General features: G+C 47.1%; 2 protein-coding genes across 7 annotated transcripts in view; both read right to left on the reverse strand.

The window, feature by feature from the left end:
- SAMHD1 (SAM and HD domain containing deoxynucleoside triphosphate triphosphohydrolase 1) overlaps positions 1-1097 on the reverse strand; it is a 26617-nt gene extending 25520 nt beyond the window's left edge. Inside the window, exons 1-2 of the mRNA XM_015881226.2 lie at positions 775-1097; positions 618-684 (exon numbers count right to left, since the gene is read on the reverse strand). Coding sequence (XP_015736712.1) covers positions 618-684; positions 775-958 — 251 coding nt within the window. The 5' untranslated portion in view covers positions 959-1097. The remainder of the gene's footprint in view (positions 1-617; positions 685-774) is intronic.
- A 2620-nt stretch (positions 1098-3717) lies between these two features.
- On the reverse strand, positions 3718-22131 carry RBL1 (RB transcriptional corepressor like 1). Of its 6 annotated transcripts, XM_015881223.2 has the most exons (22): positions 21899-22130; positions 21690-21823; positions 21381-21581; positions 20207-20271; positions 19986-20114; positions 19713-19873; positions 18936-18985; positions 16173-16359; positions 15363-15529; positions 14685-14797; positions 14102-14205; positions 13565-13702; positions 12774-12938; positions 12462-12597; positions 11656-11922; positions 10519-10697; positions 9650-9826; positions 9118-9189; positions 8692-8776; positions 7447-7610; positions 6328-6492; positions 3718-6079 (listed from the first exon to the last, which is right to left on the reverse strand). In XM_015881223.2, exons 1-22 carry the CDS (start codon positions 22037-22039, stop codon positions 5909-5911), a joined length of 3171 nt encoding a protein of 1056 aa, XP_015736709.1. In that variant the 5' UTR covers positions 22040-22130; the 3' UTR covers positions 3718-5908. The 6 variants fall into 6 exon arrangements, with proteins under 6 accessions (XP_015736709.1, XP_015736708.1, XP_015736707.1 ...); XM_015881222.2 differs by having other exon boundaries at positions 10519-10643; positions 21690-22131; XM_015881221.2 differs by having other exon boundaries at positions 21690-22131.
- Positions 22132-22516: the final 385 nt, after the last annotated feature.

Below are 22516 nucleotides of genomic sequence, written 5' to 3' on the forward strand. Positions count from 1 at the left end.
ACGGCACAGCACGGCACGGCACAGCACGGCCCGGCACGGCCCGGCACGGCACGGCACAGCACGGCACGGCACAGCACGGCACGGCACAGCACGGCACGGCACGGCACAGCACGGCACGGCGTGCAGCCGGCCCGGCAGCGCGGAGCCCTGAGCGCACGCAGCTCCGAGCGCCGCACCGCTATCAGCGCCGGGGAACCACGTGAGTGGAGCCGGAGTGTTCGGGGCCGGCCGGAGGGGCGGAACCACAGCGAGCGGGGAAACTCAGCCGGGCCGCTGGGGACGGAGCGGGGCTGGGAGGGACGTGGCGGCCGGCGGGCTGAGCTCCGGTACGGCACGGCACGGCTCAGCACGGCACGGCACGGCACGGCACGAGCACTGCGGGCACGGCGAGCAAACGAACAGAAATCAGCCCGGCTCGGACCGAACGGTGCCCCGCAGCCCCGGGCCGGCTGCCCCCCAGCTCGGGCTGCCCAGGGCCCAGCCCGGGTTCCTGCAGGGATGGGGCACCCACGGCTCCGGGCCGCACCGCCTCTGGGCGCACAACTCCCGTTCACAGCCGACCCACACCGCCACAACTCCCCTCTTTCCCTTTACAGCCGTTCCCGCCCAGCACTCACCAGGTGCGGGTGATCTGCAGCGCGCAGGCGGGCAGGTCGAGCAGCATGGCCCCGGTGACGCCGCTCTCTGCGGGGACGAGCACACGGTCAGCGGCGCCGGGCGACCCCCGTCCCGCCCAGCCCCCGTCCCGCTCGTCCCCCCGCCCGGTCCCGTTACCTCTGAAGCGGTGCAGCAGGCCGGGCTCGCACACGCCGCTGCTCGCGAGGTGCCGGCAGAGCCGCTCGCTGTCCCACAGCCGCGGGTCGCCGTCGGCCGCGGAGCCGCGGGAATTCCCGGCGAAGCCTTCGCGCCGCGCGCGCTTGGCGGGAGCCGCGTCCCAGCGCTTGGCCGCGCTGCACATCGCGCCGCGGTACGATACGGTACCGTACGATATAATATACGGTACGATACGATATACGGTACGGTGCGATATAATATACGGTACGGTACGATATAATATACGGTACGGTGCGATACGGCCCCGCCGCGGGGCGACTGGCGCCGCCGTGACGTCACCGCGCGGCGCGTGGCTCTGCTCCGCGCGGGAACGGGGCTGCGGCGCGCGCCGTCTGCAGGGACACGGAGCGGGGGAACCGGCACGAGGCACCGGCACGGGGATGGGCTGCTACGGGCCGCGCTGGGCACGGGGAGCTGGGGCGGAGCGTGCGGGCACAGAGCGGCAGCTCCCTGCGGCGCAAGAGAGGCCCGTGGTGGAGCAGGCCATCCCCCTGCAGCACACGGGCACCACACGGAGCAGATCTCCCTTTGCAACCATGGTGGATGTGGGCTCGGAGCAGGAGCGGGGCCTGGGCCGGAGCTGCAGCCCTTGGGGAAGAGCTGCAGGGAGCAGAGGGGCTGCGGGAGCTGGAGCAGTGCCTGAAGGATGGGCCCCGTGGGACTGAGCCACAGCGGAACAATGCTTGGAGAGCTGCAGAACGTGGGAAGCCCAGGTGGGATCGGTCCAGGAAGGATAAGCAGCCATGGGGGGGACCCTTGATGGAATCAGGTGAGCAGTGGCCCCGTTCTTATCTCAGCCCCACAATGTTTTTCATTGCATTTTCTCCCCCCACCACAGCAGGCAATGGGAGCACAGCCTGGTGGGCCTCAGGCACAGCACAGCTCCAGGCAGCCTAAAGCAGATCTGTGAGGCCTTGTGCTCTGGTCACAAACTCCTCAAAGATGTAGCAAAAACAAAGAAACAAACTTCCAGGGCTCTTCCCAAGGTCTCTCTGTGGAGCAGCAGAGCCAATGTAAAGCTGTAGCAGTTTGTTTCCGTAAACACAGTTTTCTTCTCACCTCCACACTCCTGCCAGGAAAGCACACACACTACTCAACTCCCGGCTGAGCCTTTCCACACCACTGGGCAGTTCCAGGCTGTCCTTCAGCCCCAGCCCACCCCGCTGAGCAGGGGCAGTGCTCAGAGCTGAGGGGCAGCTCATCCCCATCAGAAAAACAGAACTGGCACAGAACAAGGAAACAAATGGGAGATCTCGTGGCTTCTGGGGCCATGGAGCAGCCAGATAACCTGCCCAAATCAATGCAAAACGAGCTGATATGTCAAAATTAGATGGACACAAGGCAACGGGTCCAGGGGTTACCAGCGTCCCTCTCTAGTAGGAAGTAAAAGGAAAGAAAGCAAAGACAGTCCCTGGGGTGTTGGCCTGAGCAGCACGAAGTTAATGGGTGAAGCTCATAGGTACAGGGAAGAGATGGAAAATATTTGTGCTTGTTTACATGATAGATGCAGACAAAACCATCTCCTGCTGTGCGAGGTTCTGACTGCAGCCTGGTGCAGGGCTGTGGCTGTGGGGACAAGCAAACAAACAGCCATTGGGAGTGCCTGGGGGAGCTGAGAATAAAAGAGCCACGAGGAAGGGAGATCATTTTGGTGCAGGACTTTGCTTTATTGTTTTTACTTTTGACATCTCTATCAGCACTTCCTTGTGCCAAGGGGCTCCCTGGGGCAACTGTAGCTGAACAGTCACTCAAAGCAGCATTCTGCTGTTCAGCTTATACCTGTTTTTCAGGACCTGCTATTGAAATGATGAGTAAAGCTCTTACTATAATGAAGATTACAACGCACTTTCAACTGTTTCTCAAGCATCAAATCACAAAAACATTCTGCATTACTCACAGGCCTGGCACATAACAACGCTTCTTACTGGGAAACAACTCAATTTCAGTTTCATTTCTCCACGCTGCTTAATCACACTCTCACCCCAGTTTCTTGAGGCCACATCTTAGTGTGCTCAGGCTGTGGCAGCCTCGTGTTAAGGCATTAAGTGCCAGCAGCTCTGCTGTGCTCTTCCTGATGGCATTAACAAGATTTCTTCCCCCGACTCTGAAAACAAATCTTGTTTTTCCCTCTGTGCTGCCCATGACGCTTCCCCCTTGTTGCAGCTTTATCTACAGAAGGGAAGTTCAGGAAAAAAAAAACAAACAAAACACCACACAGAGGAAAAAACCAGCCCCATTTCCCACAACACAACTCACCCCCAGCATCCTCTAAGGCTGTCAGCTCCATCAAAACTTGTCTTTTGAAACCAACTCTTGACTCCAAAGGTCTGGTGCCGAGATTTCAGTACGACTGAATCCACACTACCACACTGCCCCACTTATTCCTTCAGCAGCTGCACAGGCAAAGTTCAGCAAGCTCTGAGCACTAATCCGATGCCAACGTCATGCATGTTCACAGGAAGAAAACCACCACAAAGTCAGCTGGTAAAAACCCCAACACCTTCAGTGTACATTTAAAATGCATTTAACTGTGGTATGAGGGCTCCCCAGCACTGCCCCACGTGGAGCAGCTTGAGCCCAGAGCCCACAGCAATGTCAGTGCTCACCTGGGCAGGGTCACCGGGCACTGCAGGACTGGCCCTGCTCAGCGTTTCTTTGCTTACCTCAGCATGAGCATTACTTGGTCTCCTCTCCGAGAAAGCACACCTGACTGATGCACAAACACTACAGAAATCACAGGTAGATCAGAAGCAAAACATAACAAATCCAAACTGCAAAAAGATACAGAAGGAACGTGAGGAAGCACAGGAACAACAGAAGGCTTTGATGACACAGGAGATGCAGACAGCGTAATTTAGTGAATGACCACAGAAAGCAGCAACCTCAGGTGTCAATATTTTTATTATAAAATACATATTTACATGTGAAGGCACTTTAAACCGTTACAAAAGCTTCACATCTGCTGCTGCTTCAGCCGTTCAGCAGGTCCAAAAATGTTTTTCATATTGTCACCTACAAAGGTGAAAAATAACTGCAGCCAGTTGCAGCACATCCCTTTTTCTAATGAAATAACACTGTGCTTAATGACACTTAGTGAGGATCTGAGCAACATCAGTTCTCTGCAGCTCCAGAGGAGGCTGCAGGAGTGTGGGAGGAGTCCATGTGGTAGGAAGAGATCGTGGGGGGATGGAGCTTGAGGAGCCTTGAGGCCCCTTCCAACCCAAGGGACCATCAGCGATCTGCAAGGGGTGCTACATCACAACCCAGTCAGCTACAATCTTACCATGCAATATTGCTGAAAAGTGTAACCCTGTTAAGCCTGAGCTTACATTCATCACCAATAAAGGCTGTGGTCATCCTGCAAGTAAGACAGGAAATCCTCATTTCCTCTACAATGCAGGAAGTTTCTAGGGACTGGGTTATGGTTGTTACAGCAGAGACGGGTGGATCGAGACAAAGTTTGTTTCTACTGTACATTTTGTCTCACAGACTGAAGACAAATACTGAAATAGAATAAAGTTAAAGGAACTGAAGAATGCATTAGTTGTTTGTGTCCATTACCCGACAGTGCAGCTCCATACAGTCACATCTATCAGAAATGAGCACCTTTTTTGAAATCAAAAATCAAAGTAGTTAACAACACAAAAATGAACTGGTTTGTAAAATTCCTATCCTGGCTGATTAGGGCCCTGCACATGCACAGTACACATACACTCTCCCTCCACAGCTGCCGGCCAGATCCACGAGCTGTGGCAGTTTGAGATCACACAAGCTTCTTCCTGGAAGTGCAGCACAGCAGGCCAGGAGCACGTAACAAACAAACCAAACCATGGAGTGAACAGAGCCCTCAGCACAAACCCGAGGAACTGTTATTATTTCTATCTCTCTCTCTCTCACACACACACACACACACACACTACAGTGCTGAGAAGTTTCAGTATGGCTCTAGCTTGCTTTAAAGGCAGTCAGGAAATACAATCCAAATACTGACCTACAGAAAACTCGACTTTTTCCATTTTGGTAAAATGAATCCTATAAAATCCCTCAGTGTTAACAACTTCATTATAAGAAATAAGAACTTACACATTTCCTATGAGACCAATCCTTTAGGAGCTGTAAAAATCACATATGCAAACATACCTTATCCAATGGGTTTACTTTCAGTGTAGATACTACACAACAAAGAGTAAGATCTTAAAATGCAGATACACCACGTGTTAAAAGGAATTTACACATTTCAACAGCTGTAAGGCAGTGGAAGCCCACGCTGTCTTTCCAATTGTAATTGACTTGTAGGTGTTCACAGTTAAACTACAATTCCTACCAACAGCTTCTACAGCAAGGCAGCTATCAAGCTTCCCCTTGGAAAGGAGCAGCTCCCAGGCAGTGCTCACTGGCTCAGGAGAAGGTAATTCAGACTTATTCAGAAAGGCATCTCTGTGCTCTTTCAGTTGTTGGTGTCCAATTTAAACTACCACTGCTTCTACTTCCTGGTCACTGCTGCAGAAGCTCCAATCCATGCTGTAACATGTGCTTCTGCTGGAGTTCTGACAGGAGGTAACAAACAGGACATTGAGACGTATGCTTCAGAACTGTTCCACTCTTTCTGAGACTGAACCCATCTGTTCTCCTCTCCAGTCACCCCATGCTCTTATAGAAATAAGGCACTTACAAAGCTTCTAGTTCAAGTAACAAAGCTTGAGAAACTTAACTGACCTCACTCATTTCCTTATTTTTAACTCTAAAAATAAAATGGTTACCAGAAGCTGAGTTACACTCAGAGCTTAAAACCTGGACAGGAGTTTTTTAAGCTTTCTACAGATCACTCTTTTCCTATAACAGCTCAAGGAGAGTAACTTACAGTACAGTATGTTCTGTGGGCATAAAACCACCTTCCATTCTCCATTACTTACTACCTAACTTGTGCCTCCTGCACCCTGTGGAAGTCAGCGGTTCAACATTAACAAAACTGGGCAGTCGTCTGCATATACTGCATCGCATAAGGAAGTAACAGCACAACTGCTGTATCAACCTGATGGAGATAGCTCTGAGATCACACAGGAAACTGGCAGCTTTAGTGATTTGCTCTTTCACTGACAACATCCTGAAGGCGCTTCAGTAGAACATCATCATTTTCCTGGCAGAGTCGCTTCAGAGGAGGTTCGGTGTCACTATCAATGGTTATTGCTCGTTTCTTACTCCTGTGTTCACCTTGTTTTATCATGTTGTTGATATCCTTCAAACTCTGTGAAGGACAATGTGAGAACAAAGTAACATGAGTTCCTATCATTTCATTTCAAACCTGATTTGGTTATTATTTTGAATCTCTCTGCTGAGCAAGTGAAGAACTCTCCATAAAGAACTCTATCCCTCACCACAAAGTGAGGTTTCCCATTCAATTCCCATTGAATTAGAGCACAATTCAATTGTGAGATGAATGCATCCTCTCCCAAATCAACCTCTTTCAACCCTTTTTTTTTTTTCCCCTTTTACCTTAGAAGGGCTCCCATTGAATTTATACAGGAGTGCAGTTCGGGGCGTCAAGCAGGCACTGTTCTTGTGAGGTGAGATATAAACAGAGTGCTGCTGAGAGATCCGCCGAGGAGATACCGGCTGCTGCTTGATGCTGGGGAACGGAGACAAGGGGGGGGCTTCTACCTGAAAGAGAGGATGGATCCCCAGAGGAGATGAATCAGTTTACCAAACAGCAATAACTTCACAAAAAAGCAGTTAACCACACTTCCAGGTTTTCTGTAGAACATTTTATCCCATAGCAGCTGGACATTCAAGCAAGTATCTACAGAACAAATGGATGAAGGCTGCTCCAAAAGTAATGCCTTCTGTTTTATGATGTTGGCTCATGATGTCAGAGGCAGATGTTGGTGGGATGGCAGCAGGGGTTGAACCTTCCCACTGATATCCCATTCCATTCTACTGTCATATGTTAGACGGCAGCAGAGGGACAGTCTGACATAACAGCACCTGACACGGGAGTGCACATGGAACAAGTGGGTGGGACTGAATTCCTCCGTGTGGAAAAAAATGGCACCCAGAGCCATTTATCAATGCTTGTGAACGTTTCTGGAGATCAAACAGTGGATGTGAGATGTGAGTGCAGCCAGTGGTGTTCAAGCAGTGCTGACAGTGGGCCATCTCTGCTGGTGCAATTACTTTTTCCCAGCCCTGGGCGCAGCATGCAGGCTCTGGTTCATCACTGATGAATGTTTACAGCCAACAGTGGTGAATATTTTGGAAAACGGTGTTTTGTGCAATTTGCTCTATCCAACAGTATCATCGTGCACTTTGTATCTGTTGCAGTTTCCACAGTAGTAACAGGATGCATTGCTTGTGGAGCATTTTTCAGATGGGTTAACACAGATATTCCACAGTCACTTGAGCAAACAAGCACTGCTACGTAAAGAAGCTGAAAACGAGGTTGTAAACCAAACTGCACAGCTCCTGAAGGGCTGTTAACGTTACACACAGCATCATTCGTCACCTTGTGATTTCTGTAACCATGCCAGGTAAGTACAAAACAAAGAACTGACACCGAATGCTGGGAATAAACCAGTGTCTGATCTTTAGAGCAAAGCTTCGATACATTTTACTTACTATATGATCCTGGTTTGTGACATCGTATTTCAGTGCAAAAGATTTTACTCTTCCTACATAAACTGCATTGTAAAATTTAATGAGATCTCCTCTCTCCTCTGTTCCCAACTCAGAGTTCTCTGCTGCTGATCTTCCCAAGGAATTACCAGTTTTCACAGATGAGTCTAATAAGAGAAAGTGTCAGATTTTAGAACATGATATTAAATCGACTTCTTCAGATTTTAATCTGTAATATCCAACTGACAAGAACTCATACATGAATTGACCAATTAGTAGATGAACTCATGAAACACGCTTCGGACAAAGATGCACTGCAGGTGGTTATGAACATCAGAAGGGGTTATGGATCACTGCCAGCAGAATAGTGGGTTATGACTAAAGTGGATAATGCAAATCTGTGTGACAGCTTAGGAGTTGGAAATAAAGCAGTAAAGATCAATATCCCTTTTCTTTTTCTTTCTTTTTTTTTTTTTTTTTTTTTTTCCCCCCCAAAAAAGGAGTAGTAAAAAGCCTTTTCTTTTTTTTTTTTTTGGTTCATTTTCTATGGACTGCTATGCAATCCCAGTACAGAAGTCATGATATTAGCCAGGATGCTGATCAATGCTAAAGGTACTCAGAACCTTCACCTTTCCAACACTCAACATGTAATTCTGCGGTGGTTCAGCGGAAAAAGCTGCAGCTGCACAGCAAAGTGGCTGCTGGTAATGTTATCTCTTGCCTTCTCAAGTCAGGCCAATGCTGAACGCAACATCCTGTTTCATTCTCCATACTAGTGACTACCAAGCAAAACAAGAGCACAAAAGGAAGCCTCTCGTTATCAGTGCAATAGGAAATAAAACATTAAAAACTTTCAGTTGTATCTGTAAATCTTTAGCACATCTGCCTTGTGTTAAAACACAGAGCTGTCAAAAGCTGTTGTTAAAAATCAGAAGATGATACTAGATAAAGGAGATGCTCATCTATTAGCAACATTCAAGCAGCTGCTAGACAGGATGCTGAATCTATAGGTTTTCTTCCTTAAAAAAAAAAAAACAAAATACAATTAAGCATTTGTTCCAACTGGAAAGAATATTTTCTCCCTCTCTAATGCAGGAGGGCAATTGATGAAATGAAATACAATTTTTCAACATTGTATTATTTTTCTTCAATATTGAAAGCTCTAAAACTTTCTTTCTCTTTATTACTGTTTGGTTCCATAAAAACATGCAAGTACGTTTTAAAACAGTGTCAGATTACTTTACTTACTTTCTGTCATCCGCACATCTTGGTTTGCATTTCTGTCCAAAAGGACATTGGCAGAACTATTTCTTAACAAGACACTCCTATAAACCTACAGGACACAGAGGGGGGAAAACAGGGAAAGAGAAAAGTCAGAAGATGATCAGGCAGCAGAATTGGCTGCCCAGTGTGGTGGGGGAGTCACTGTCCCAGGAGGTGCTCGAGAAATGTTTAGATGTTGTAATGAGGGACATGGGTTAGTGGGAAATATTGGTGGTAGGTGGACTGGATGATCTTGGAGGTCTTTTCCAACCTTGGCAATACTATGAGATGAAATCCATTTGAGTAAGAATGAATAAAGCAATGAAGTCGACTTTTCCATTATCATCAGAATCACCTGAAAACCACCCCGTCAAACATTTATACAAAGGAAAGGCACCTTCATTTACTCACATGGCTGTTTGCTTGTGGCTGATTCCTGTAACTTTTCATTATATCCTGAAAAGTTCTTTCCTCTTTGGTGACCTGGAAAAGAAAAGGCCATTGAAGACAGTGAGGCTGCCCAGGTGCAGTGTACTCAATTAGCTTCCTTGTACACAGATCTTTCACGAGCATTAATATGCTGATGGGATGCGTCTAATGATGGGAATATGAACAAAAATACACATTCTTTTTTATTTCTGATAGTAAAGCTATTTGTTGCCTAAGTTAGACATTATTTCTTTTCCAACTCATACTAAAAATTAAAAAAGGAAGTGTTATTCCATCAGATGTATTTGTGAATTTGAAAACTACGTGTCTTAACTTTTCTCAGTAGAAAAAAGGAAGCACTCCACAAACCACCACACAGCTATACATGCATACATGCAATTTTAGTTTTCTTTCACACATCAGAATTGTTCATTTGCTACAGGACTCAGGGTCAGCCATCCAATTTACATTTTGAACTGAAATAAAACTCTCATTCCTTAAACCTACATGTTACCTTTGCCATGATATAAAAGGCACAGAGGAGAAGCTGGTCCAAATGTCTATCCTTCATTAGATCAGCACAATGAACCAATGTGAATTCAAAGCATGTCCAGATCTTCCTGCGCAAGTCATTGGAGACATCCAACTTTAAACACAGGTCACGCAAGCGCACACTTGCCAGGTGGTAAACCTAGAAGAGAAAGACATACAGTAACGAATCAAGCCAACTGAGCTTAACCTATCCCAGAGAAGTGAAAGCCATCACTGAAGTGCAGCTGTTTTATGTTTCAGTTCTTTGCTTCCTCAAAGCTTTCTCCTCCTGCCCACAAGAATGTCTTCAAATACTAAATTGTCAACTCAGATCAAATGCTGGATGCTTAAAGGAAACCTGATTGAAAATATTCTATTCCTTCTGTATTACCTCACTCACTATAATGGGATGCATTCAACACTCTGGCTATGGAGATCCAACCAGTTCTTCATCCTCCAAATAGTCCAGTCTTCAAATCCACCCCTCTCCAGTTTAGGATATAAAGGAGAAAATCTCTGAGAACCTCTTTAGTAAGAATATATCTCCCTGCCCTAAAAACGTTTCTCTGAAGCACCAAGTTCTTAACCTAATCCTTTAACTCCTCATCATTTCAAGAAATTCCCTCTTTCCAGAAGCTCCTGAAAATTAAGAAACAAAAACACCTCATGATGGGGGAGGACAGAAGGTGAATGGACAGAAGATGAACGGTGTTACTGAATCCTCTACAATGGCTTTTCCCTTCTCCCAGCAATGTGAGAATTCTTCAAGCCAAGGACTGAAAGGTAATGTAATGCACAGAGCTTCAGCACAGCCACAGAGGTAAATCCCACCTTCCTATCAAAGATGCCTACCTTCCTGTAGAATAGCGCCAAGGATCCTGTTTTCTTTGGTTTGTTTCTTGAAGAGAGATGCACCTCTTGATCCTGATTCACCTGAGGGTGGCAGGGATCCTGAGCCTCTATTTTAGGTGTCTGACCTAGATTCATCGAAACGGGTATCAATGTGATCCCACCCAACTCGTTTGTGATACCTGAAGATGACACGCACCCAAGAAATGAACTGCTTGCTGCAACAACAACGCACAGTAGAACTGCAAATCCCAAACTCTTAAACCAGTATTTCATACACAAGATATTTCTTCCTTCTATATCGAGCACTAAGAAGATCGAGTCTTCATAAATGACAGAAAAGTACATTTCTGGTAAAGCTCAAAGGAAGAGGATGGTTGTGAATTATTGTTTCTAGAACTCCCTTAAAAGTACAAGGTTTACATGAAATTACAATCTCTGTTGTCAGTGCAACACTCCTCTGGGAGCAATGGGCATCTGAGTTCATTTTTTATATTATTCTGCAAATCTCACAATCTATTGCACACAGCCCACATGAGTTTCTGAGGCTGTCAAATTCTCTTAAGGAATGTCTCTTTAAACATGAAAAGCAGTGATTTTTTCATTCTATCTTCCTATATGGAGACACAGATTTTGAAATTCAGAAAGACTACAGACCTCATTTCTTGTGTATCCTTGTAAGAAATAGTCAAGCACCTGTTCCAGTAAAACAAAGAAAGCCAACCCCCCCCAAAAAACAAATGCAACCCCCTGCTATTTTGCTTAATGTCTACACAACCCTTATTCAGTAACTTCAGTCTTAAAAAGACAGTAGACAAAAACCAGAGCAAGCAGGAATGAATCACTATTAGAGCCGAAAAACAAACCAATGCTTAATCTGTGATGAGATTTAACAGTAAGGAAGAACTCCACAATTTTGTTTGCCACGTGGAATCCTCCAGACTCTTGTCAGATATCAGATTAAAACACAGAAAGAGACACCCATACAAAGGCTTGAGTTCTGGTGTTGTGTTTGTTTGCTTGCTTTGTTAATGCTCTCTTAAAGAAGGAAAAATAGATACAAGATCTACGGCCCATCTAGCCAGATCTTAAGAGCAAACAAAACATCTCATATGAAAGAAAACCATAAGGAACTCGTACCATGCAGTGGAATAGTAACTTTCTGTCCTGCTTTTCCTGCCACCATTGCTGTTGTTACAGTCAGCACTGTCTGCCCAGGAGAGATGGATGCATTTTCAGCAGCAATACTTGATGCTGGAGCAATTGTCAACTTAGTTCCCTCTGTTAAAACCTTTTCCACCTGCATTTCTTTGGGACTGTCATCTCCAAAGAGTCTTCTCTTGGCACTTCCTGCTGTCGGGGAACTGTAGCGCTCATGCACAGAGATTGGTGACAATGGCTGAGTGTCTGGTGAGCAAAGGAGAAAAGAGAATATCTTCAGTGGAGGAGCTGAACAGGAATTTCTCTGCAGCATAAGAAGAGGCTATCTGGTCAAGCTATAACAACAGACTGAAATGCATCAATTCTGGTTAGGGAGTAATCTCACAGGTCACTGTTTCTTGAATAGAGACTGACAGCCCTTCAACTGACTTCTGTTACTCTGTAGCTCTCCCAGACAGTTTGATTTCACAATCTGATAGCAACAGGAAAAACAAACGCAACCAAACTGCCAGAGCCACTTGTGGGCAGAACACTTCCCAAGGCACAGAAGCATTCAGGAAAACCAGCAAGGAGAAACCAATGGGACACCTCAATTCCCCTCTGCCAGGATGGTCCAGGCATGTCCTGCTCCACTTCATACATGAAGCATGATGACCAATGTCTGCTGCTAGTAAAACATACCAAGGGTTTGACTGGGTGCATCTAGACTTTTCCTTGATCAACACAGACTAGAACTAAATAAAGAAAACCACACATCCAAAATATAGGATGAACTTTGAACATACCCCGTCTTAAACTCCCACCAAGATCCGTCCGAACCTCTTTTACTCGAGGATGAACTATAGGAGATATTGGCATCATAGGCAAATGCCCAAGCCCACTTCCTCCATTGCTTGCTTCAAAATTACTGGGAAATATTACCTGAGAAACAAAAAATAGCAATGTAAGATAACAAACAGTTGTCCCTTGTCCCAAATCTGTAATAACTTTTTTTTTTCCCCTGCATAAACTGTCCCATTTGAACAGTGTTCTGTATAAAGTAGCAGTAAGAAGACGATAAGGCTTTTTTTTAATAAAAAGGAAAACAAATAACGTACTTCTTCACAGGTGGGCACCCTGTTTTCCGAAGCCTGGAGAGCAGTCCACAGCGCTGAATCCCGAGTCCAGGCAAGGCTCTCAAGGATTTGCTCCTCGATGCTGTTGAGGTGCTTCACCATGTCTCTGGAAAGTCCTTCTTCAGATCGAATCAGTACTTCAATTACCTAATAGTAACATGTCACACCTCAACAGAAGGCCTCTGCTCAGCATCCTACTTCTGCATTTCAGCACAGCTGTGCTGTCCTGTGTCCATACAAGCACACAGATGTACATGAAATAGACATGCCAAGCATAAACACATTCCTTTATGTCCTTTTAAATGTACAAATGAATCACATTTTCTTTCACTTCCTTTGCCAAAGGGGGATCTGGAAATGGACAGCAAGTGGGATGCCATTAGCAGAGAATAACTCTCCATTGGTGCCTTCAGGCCCCCTCTCACACTGAGCACATACAGAAGGGATGCATGAAGCACACGCTATGTTATACCCAGGCAGACATGAGCAGGTGCATCAGATTCAGCTGAGTGCATGAAAACAACTAGAAGTTCATTAACAGCATGTTACAGTGAAGCACCATTTACAAGACTATTTACTTGCTTTGAATTTCAGCTTCAACTCAAATATTACACATCCCAGGTAACGTTAAGGACAGGCAGAAATTAGAATAGGCGAGGCACAAGTTAACATTTGTCTCTCTCCTACATGACTACTAGGAGAGCACCACCCTCTGGGACTGTCAGTCCAGTAACGCGCCACCTTCAGTGCAGGTTTAGATGGTATGTATTCACCTTATAGAAATAGAACGGCCTGAGGTCAAGCACTTCAATTATCCAGGGAAAGGTGCGAGGAGAGCTGTATGCAAAAAGCACAATCTCCAAGCAGCACGCCATGAGGGAGCGGTGAAACACATCTTGTTCCAGGAGAGCCTTAAGAGATGAGAGAAGATGCCAATGACCTGAGCTTATGGAAATGGAGGCACATGTATGTCAAAAGCCTTCTAGGCACAATCACAGGCATCTCAGTACTAATTTAAGAAACCACACAGAGCCTCCAAACAACCCAACTTTTTATGGTAAGAAAAGATGGGATTATCCCTTACATTCATAAACATAAAGAGCATAATTAATACAAGAATATAATTAACATAATAATGGCAGATCTTTACAATTTTCAAAAGTAGTCAGACTACACTTAAAAGCGAAATGTGTGGGATGTGTGTAACATTAGCGATACACATGGGTCGATGTCTGCAGACCGATCTGTGCAGGAACCAACCGACCACAGAGGACTTATGAGGTGTTCTCTTTTGCTGGTTCTTTACTTACAGTCATGTCCTTCCCATGCAGTCTTCGCATTTCTTGTACCATTATGGTCTCCAAGATCTTATAGTATAATATCTCTGCCAGTTTTAATCTGTTTACAGCAAAATCTGAAATGTAAAACCAACACTGATGAAGCCCTGTGCTGTTTCCACAGATGGCCTCAGTCTGCACTGACCCACGCTTGGCCTTGTAACAAAGCACAGCACACAAATACACATCCTGCAAATGCAAACAGTGTCCTCTGATCCACGCTAGTCACAAGAGCAGCACGCCAGTCTAGGAATACTGGAGAGGATTACTAATATTTATACTGAAGCCATTTGGAAACAGTTGCAATGCATTCCCTGGTCGGATTCCCCTTCCTTCAGCTTTAGGAATACAAGGCTACAGTTTCTGTTAAAAATCTCTACAGTCTCAGTACTCCCTCAGTAATCTCCTTTTGAACTGCAACCTTTCCATTCTGTAATAAGATATTATTCATCACAGCGTCAACAGCAATGATTTTCTGATTGGGAGCGCTGACTGTTAAAGAGCTCCTGTGTACTGAGTACATGGCTGGAACACCCCGTGCATTTCACCTTCCTACCTATATGAGATCCCGGCAGTTCGTCTGTTGGCTGAGTGTAGCTGTGACAGAACGTCTCCCCTATTTCTCTCACTCTGTTCATGATGCTTTCTGCAGGGTTGCGTGCACAAGACCTGCAGGAGAACACAGGAAGCAGGCAAGTGTAGTAAGTGTCCTGTTCCCAGGCAAACAAACAAACAACACCAGAGCTTTCCATTAGGCAGTAATCCCAATATCATAAATACCAGAGGAAACATCACGAGGAAAGATCGTTTATCTCCTGCTGTAGAGATTTTAGAGTCAACATAGGAGAAATGAAGAGCCACAATAACACATTCAGGAGAAAAACGTATCCAGTAGGAGCAAGGTGTGAGAGCCTTCAAAAAACAAAAGCAAAGCGGAAGGGGAACTGATGAACCCCAGTCATGGTCACTGCTGGCAAAAAGAGCCAGAGAAGCTTCCACAGACCATTCCACAGAGTCAAAACCACAGTTGTTCTGTTCCTCCCAGTCAGCCAACACATATTATAGCGTTTGCTGAACTCAGATTCAAGACGAGCAAAGCACTCGACACATTTATTATCAGAGGCTTTTCTCTACACTCATTTAAGTTTTAATATTTACGTTTCTTGACAGACAGGTTATTACTCAAATGAACATGTTTTTCACTACAGATTACAGACATTTTAATAGTACTTACTCAAAAATGGCCATAAGCAGGTCGCTGGGTGTGTTCTTCAACCCAGCCACAATGTTCTGCAACCGGCTCACACTTTGTGTGGCTGAAGCAACAGGAGTGATGACAGCTTCCTTTTCTTGTAGGTACCTTCTTCCAGTCAGAGGTGTTGAAGGTGCAAATGACCTTTTCTGTGAGAGAGATGGATAATCAATAAAAAAATCTAAGAGAATTGGTGCAAAAAGAGCAACTCCTGCAAAATCACTTCTAAGATTTAAATAGCACCATTAAAACTCTGCCAAGGAAGGCTGCCAAATCCACGCCCTCAGAACTTCAGAATAACGAGTTCCTCCTCCTAATGCTGGGCTCCCTTTCTCCAAGCTGTTACTGGGAGGTGTGAGTTAATTCCTTCTGATATCTTTTCCTATAGCGCCCATTTCTCAAATAAAGGCTCTATCATTGCCCTCATTTGCCCTATGAAAGGTTTCATGGTATTCTTACTGGGTATAAAAGAAGCACGAAATAACTCTGTGTATGGAGGTCTCAACTACCTAGACATTTCTCCTGGACAAAACAGCAGTAGTTCACAGGCTCCCACCCTGCTTAAGGAGCAGTTATTTACTGCATTACGTAACAAAGATGACACCACAATTTCTCTTAGCAAGACTGCCCGATTAAACCTACAAATGTCTTTCACCTCCTTCATCCCAGTGAACCACCCAAGGAAAGCAGCTTTTCCAAGTCGGCTCAGGGATTTAAACTGCGTACAATGATAGGAAAACTTGACTCCAAACTTAGGAGTACTTCCCCATGAAAACAAGTTCCACGAACCACCTTTTCAAAGTGCTGCTGAAGGTGACACTCCACGTGAGCTCTTGCTGCTGTTTTCCCCATTTGCAAATCTGCAGGAAACTTTCGAGGAGTTCCAATTTCTTCCTCTGCATCCGCTCCAAGGAAAACTCTCTCGTCAAAGTCACCCACTGTTAGAACATACTCCTCATATTCTTTATTCAATGCTTTGCTGGAAGAGAAGTCAAAGTTTTACAGTGAAAGTTAAGCTGCTGAACAAACACATAAACTGAAGCCAACACAAACTCAAAGCTTCTAATGCTCTCAGTAACAGCAGTGCTTGTACATGGAGCTTCCCTACACGAGCAGCCTGCTTACAGCCCCTCCTTGGCTGCCTTCAGCTCCAGGCTTCCCACAGCAGTGCACTGCACGGCCTGTTCTTCTCCCACCAGTGCTTCATGGAACCATAGAATGGATCAGGTTGGAAGGGACCTTAAAGATCGCCTTGTTCCAAGCTGCTCCCACCATGGGCAGGGATGCCCACACAGTGCACTAATCTCAGACACTGCTGAAATCATGGCAGCAGGCTCCACAGTTGAATTACTTCACACACTATCTACCTATCTATCTATCTAGAGAATCATGCTTTTCTGGACAATTTTCCCATCTGCTGATCCAGAAATTTTAGATTGAAACCTGCCAAATGAAGATGCATGTGCTTCAAACACCATTAACATGGACATCTTCAGAAATCTTACATTTCCCTTATTCTTTCCTAAGGAAGTAGAAAAAAGAACTGCCTTTCTTAGATGATAATTAGCATTAAATTAGTTCCATGCTCTCTACTGTGTGGAAACAGGAGAAATCCTCCCAAATGTTTTGAAAACCTAGTAGATAAACATGGAATGTGGGACCATGAGGTACTTGGTGACTCACTCTAAGGCTGCCAAAGCCTTTTTCCCAATTCCCTTCTTGTACCCATTCCCCTCTGTGCTGCAAAGTGAACAGATAGAAAATTTCATAGTAATGTGTAAAGAAAATGGAATCACTCTGGACTGGGAATGGAAAGAGATGTACTGTACCAGTGCTGGTATTCAGGGAAGTCAGATGATTGCACAGGTTGGGTTCTGAATTGCATGTGAAGGTGCTGTGCCCATGCAGTGAGATGACACTTGTTTTTGGAACAGAACTTGGAGACACCTGTGAGATGGAGGGCAAGTCCTTCAAAAGGAAGGGAATCTAGATGTGAATGGAGCTGCCTCCATGGCACAGGAGAAGTCTAAGTGCAGGATATAAAATGTTGACAGAAATTCCCAAATCAAAACAACTGCAGGCTGACTGAGCTCCATTAACATCAGGTAGTGTTGTATCTGCCAGGTCCCTGCTGCTGCTCAAGTTTCCTAGCAGATTCTGATTTCTTCACCACGAACAACTTAAATGAGTTGAACTCCAATATGTCCCACTGTGAAAACTCACTGAACAAAAAACTCATCCTGATTATAAGTCACTGGGCTCACACAGGGAGAAAACGTGCTTCTACCCCAGGGACAAACAGCTTTGAAAGAGCCCATCAGTAGTTAAAGCTCTGTCCAAGCAGAGCAGCAGGGGTTGCATTAAGTGAACTAATTCTGAGCTCTGATTTGGCTGCCTGGCGCTCAGTGGCATCCTCCCTCAACAGCACAGAGGAAGGGAAATTGAAGCTTCAATGCCCCAAGTCGCCACTGACATCCATGATAGTGAACAACCCCTTTGGTTTCTCAATTCCAGCCAACCTGTGCGTGGAAGAGGAACATTTAACCTCTCAAAGGCTGCGGAGCCTTCTGTTTGGGCAGACATAGATTGGTTTCCTCAGATATCATTTAATAAAGAATAGGGAACACTGCCTTATTTGGCACAACAGGAACTATCAATACTATCACTCTTTAAGCAGGAACACTAGCACAGCTCACTGCTCCATAGGGATCAGGGCAGCACCTCCACATCTGAATGCGATCCACACCGTTACAGCGGTGCAGTCACTGCTCACGCTTCTCAGAAAGCAAACAGACCAGCTCAAACCTCACCCTGCAATAATGAATTATCAGCTGCGTTTGGCAGAGGAAGAAGCTCTTGACAGGATCCAGAACAAAACAGAACAAATCTTCTCATTTAAATTAGTTTTGAGACTTAATGTCAGAAGCTCCTGCACAGATTCACTTACCTCCCCTGAAACCTCTGTGCTTTTTTGTGGTTCTGCAGCTGTTGCTCCTCTTTCTTTTGAGCTCTCCCACTGCATTCACAGATTTAGGCACTGAACTGGAGACTAATAAACAACCCTAAATACCTCCCTATTCACATACAAATATTGAGGTATGCATAGTTAACATATCCATGCACTTCAGAGCTTTGATTTGCATCAGACTACACAAAACTTAACAGCTGCCAGAACAACACAGCGTTATCTATGCTGGAAAAAGACCCTAAAGATCAAATTCTATCCTCAGGCAGCACTATGAGCCCACCACTAAACCACATCCACACAACTGCAATATTCCGGTAGGGATGGGGAGCTCTGCCCTGACCTGAGCAGCTGCTCCAGGCCTGAGCACCTTTCTGTGACCTGACATTAAGGAAGAAACTCTGTAGCTCACCCTCTGACACTGGAGCCATCTCAGACCCAGGAGGCATTTAGGCAAGTAACAGCATTGGTTCTCAAATCACCGCAAGCAGTGAGACAAAGTAAGACATGGAAAAAGTGAGAGTTAGCATTCAGAGAAACTGAAGAAACAAAACCCAAGTCCATGATTAGAACCGCAATCCATAACTTACTTATTTTCTGTAAAATTGCAAAGATCCAACAGACATTCTCCTTTTAAGATCTAAGAATAAAAAAAAAAAAAAAGAAAAGAAAGCAGAAACATCTTACATAACAAATCAAAACCATCCCACCTCAACAATGCGACAGCAAGTCGGCCCTTACCAAAAGCACAAGGAGCATTAAACAGACCTTTCCTTTAGCCAAGACCAAAGCAGCACAATGCTGCTGGTAAGAGGCACAGGCCAGGTCAAAGCTCAGGTCTATCCAACCTGTAGTAAATGCAGTACTCTGGAGCTGTGCTGTTACCTCTGCCCCTCGGCAGGGAGGAACCTACTGGGCAAATAGAGACATCTCCACGGAGCTTAGAAATACCTCCAGGAGCAAAACCACACAGAACAGTTTTTCCACCTGTGACCCCAACCTCCTCATTCAGAGCACTGTGTTTAGCCCATGACACACACCAGGATCCAGACAATCATGACAGCTACTCCACAAGATAACATCATCTTTAATTAAAACAGGTTATCACCTGCAATTTCCATACTGCCAAGGAAGCAAGGATTCTCCACTGACATAAGAAGCCAAAGCAGAGGGGGGCCCTACAGCACTCATCATTAGAAGGGAGAGTTCAGCTCCGCTCCTGCCAAAATGCACAGAGGAACAGACCTGAACCAACACAAGTCCTCTGCCTACCAGTGCACCTTCCTCCATACACACGGGATTTCAGTGTTCAAGACAGGACCGTCAGTATGAGCGCTATCACACATCCTTCAAATAGCAATACGAACCTTCCTATCAAACAGCTTAGAAATGTATGGCTTGAAGTAGTGCTCCTTTATTCCTTTCGCTTCCACAAGAAGCCCATCATGCAGCTCACACAGCGTGGCAATGATGCACGGGGGGTCCTCTGAGGCTTTCATCTCTAGTGCGTGGAAGTCAGCTGGTAAACCTGGGAATGGGCGAAGGGGAAAAACAAAACAACCAACCTCCATCTTTACTTAAAGAAGAATAACCAAAGGAACAAAGTGTATTTCATTTTGAATAACTGATCCCCACCCTACCTTTAAACGACGGATTTAGCAAATCTCTCCGATTTGGACACAAAATGGCATTTGCAAAAACCAGGTCCAAGCAGCACAGAAGCAGATGATAGGAATTTACTAAATCATCCCCAATCATACGGAAATTACCTTTAAGAGACAGCACATCATGTCAGGCGACGCAACAGAAGTTTGTAACTCAGAACGCATGCGAAACACGTGGCTGCAGAGCACAAGCCTACCCTTAGTGTACACAAACAGGGTCCAGCAGAAGTTGAAGAGATCCTTAACACCACACAGCACCCGCCTGTCAACGAGAGGGGTGGGAATCAGTCTCTGCTTCCAGGAAGCTGAAACATACTGCTTAGCAAGTTTCCTTCTGTTTCCATGCTCAAAGCAACAGACAGAGCCATCACCTCATGAGTGCAAACTAAGGCACACTGTAAGCTGCGGGCACACAGAGCAGCTCCTCTTACTGCAGCCTCCTGGATAGCTCTGCAGAGCTTCTGGCACAGCATCACCGACTGCTCTGAGCCAACAGCTGCCTGTGCTTGGTGCCCCAGGCACACTGCTTTGGTGATGGTGTAATTGCAACTGGAGTCTCATAGAGCTGCACGCAGAGCCATGCTGAGGGCTCTCTCAATTGCAGTGCATCTTTCTCCTAAACGTTTTACTAATGCATCACACATCCCTTCAAAACATGCAACCACAACTTGCACTGCAGCTCTTCTGGTGAATAGTCTAGGAGAAGAAATGAATGAAAACCACCTGACAGAGAAGCTAACAGTGCGGTCACGCTAATGAGAGCTGCTCTGATGAAGGAACATTAACAGTGCATGGACATTTCTCCTTGTGCAGACGCAGCAGAACTGGCTGCAGCAGCAGCAGCTCCCTTCCCATTTGTGCACAAGGAGCTACACCAGAGCGGGTTACCACAAATTAACCCCTTGCATCCAGACCAGCACGTGAAGCAGCAGAAACCCCCAGCAAAGAGCCAGCTCAGCTCCTGCTGCTGAAGGTCGTATCCTCATCAGAGCAACCAGGGACAACCACACAGTCAATGCAGAACAAGGACAAAGCCCTTGAATCTAGAAGCGCTCTGTGCATCAGGAAGACACCAGAAGCAGTTACAGTGTCACACAGATGAGCACATTGTCTGCATTTTTCTCCCACAGAAGGGCAGCGCTCACCTGGCACTCACATACGGGCAGTCACATAAAGCAGCCGCACGTTGGAGCCCCGCGGACGGAGCACCCTGAGAGGCACGGGGGGACTGACAGCCCAGCCTCAGCCACCGCCCTGCACCATCCCTGCGTTCACACTCAGTCACTTCAAAGCTCGGCCTTATTTTCTAAGCACAACAAACGTTCCCGTTACTTGTAAACCCATGCAAAGCCACACGGCGCTCTGCAGTACCTCTGCTTCCTGCTGCGCTGGGGTTTCCAGGTCTCCTCGTTGGGGTTTTGAAAGACATCCAGAAATATGGGCTCGAACTTCCTGAAGATGACGGTGGACACCTCGAAGTTCCTCTCCAGTCGCTCCACCCGCTCCCGGAACTCCTGCGGCACGTTGGCCATGTCCATCCACTTCTTCATTTTGCTAAAGAACTGAATCAGACTTAAAAGGAAAAAAAAAGAAAGAAAAGCCGACGAGGAAAGCGCCACTTTATTATCGGCTTTAACGCGCGTCCGTTCTCAGCGCCGCCCCGCGGGCCGAGCTGCGCACCTGAGCCTGGCGGAGCGCAGGATCCGGGTGAGCGACACGCCGTTCCCCTCCACGGTCCCGCAGCCCACGGTGGGCAGCACGCGGCGGCGGCACGCGGCGTACAGCGCGCAGGCCAACCAGTGCTGCGCGTCCCCCTGCAAGGCAACGCCGCGCGTGGGGCCGGGGCCGACTCGCCACGTCGCGGCCTGACGCCCGGCCTCACCGCCCACCTCCAGGCTGTAGGTGCCGCGCAGCGCCGTGAAGTCGCGCAGCGCCTCGGCCGCGCTGCCCGCGTCCAGGTTGAGCTCCCGGCACAACCGCTCCACGGCGGCGCCGAGCTCGGGCTCGAGCAGCGGCTCCGTGCGGGACATGACGGCGGCCCAACAACGGCCCGACCCGGCCCGGCCGGCACCGCGCCGAGCTGCTCTGCGCGCCAAAACCCACCACCGGAAACGGCGCGGCCGCTTCCGGCGCCGTGAGCGCCAACGGGCGGGAAACGGGAGGGGAGCGCGGGGCTGGGAGGGGCTGTGTGTGTAACGGAGGGGGAGCGGGCGGGGCGGACGGAACCAGGACGTGTCCGTGTCCGTGTCCGTGTCCGTGTCCGTGTCCGTGGGATGGCTCGTCCCTGGGCCCGTCCCATGTGCGCGCTGTGCCCGCCGCTCCGCAGAGCCGCCGTCCTCGGTCGCGGTGCGGGGCGGCCTCGTGTGTCACGGCGCTGCCCACAGCGTCACCTTGTGCCGAGCGGGGCTGCGGGGCCGGGACCGTCCGCACATGGCGCCGTGCGAGCGGCTCCTCGGGCAGCAGCTCGGGACCTCGGAGCTGCCCCAGCCCCGCACGGCTCCACGCAC

The sequence above is a fragment of the Coturnix japonica genome, chromosome 20, assembly GCF_001577835.2.
Source record: "Coturnix japonica isolate 7356 chromosome 20, Coturnix japonica 2.1, whole genome shotgun sequence".
Classification (NCBI taxonomy): domain Eukaryota; kingdom Metazoa; phylum Chordata; class Aves; order Galliformes; family Phasianidae; genus Coturnix; species Coturnix japonica.

Bases quoted from the DNA above. Each gene is read 5' to 3' on its own strand.
- RBL1 (XM_015881221.2), bottom strand. From the start codon at position 22,039: ATGTCCCGCACGGAGCCGCTGCTCGAGCCCGAGCTCGGCGCCGCCGTG. The intron at 15,530-16,172 runs GTGGTTCGTGGA...TCTCTCTCACAG, and splicing joins TTCAGCAGCACTTTGAAAAG to AAAAGGTCATTTGCACCTTC. The intron at 11,923-12,461 runs GTATGTTCAAAG...TTTGCTCACCAG, and splicing joins TGGTGGGAGTTTAAGACGGG to ACACTCAGCCATTGTCACCA.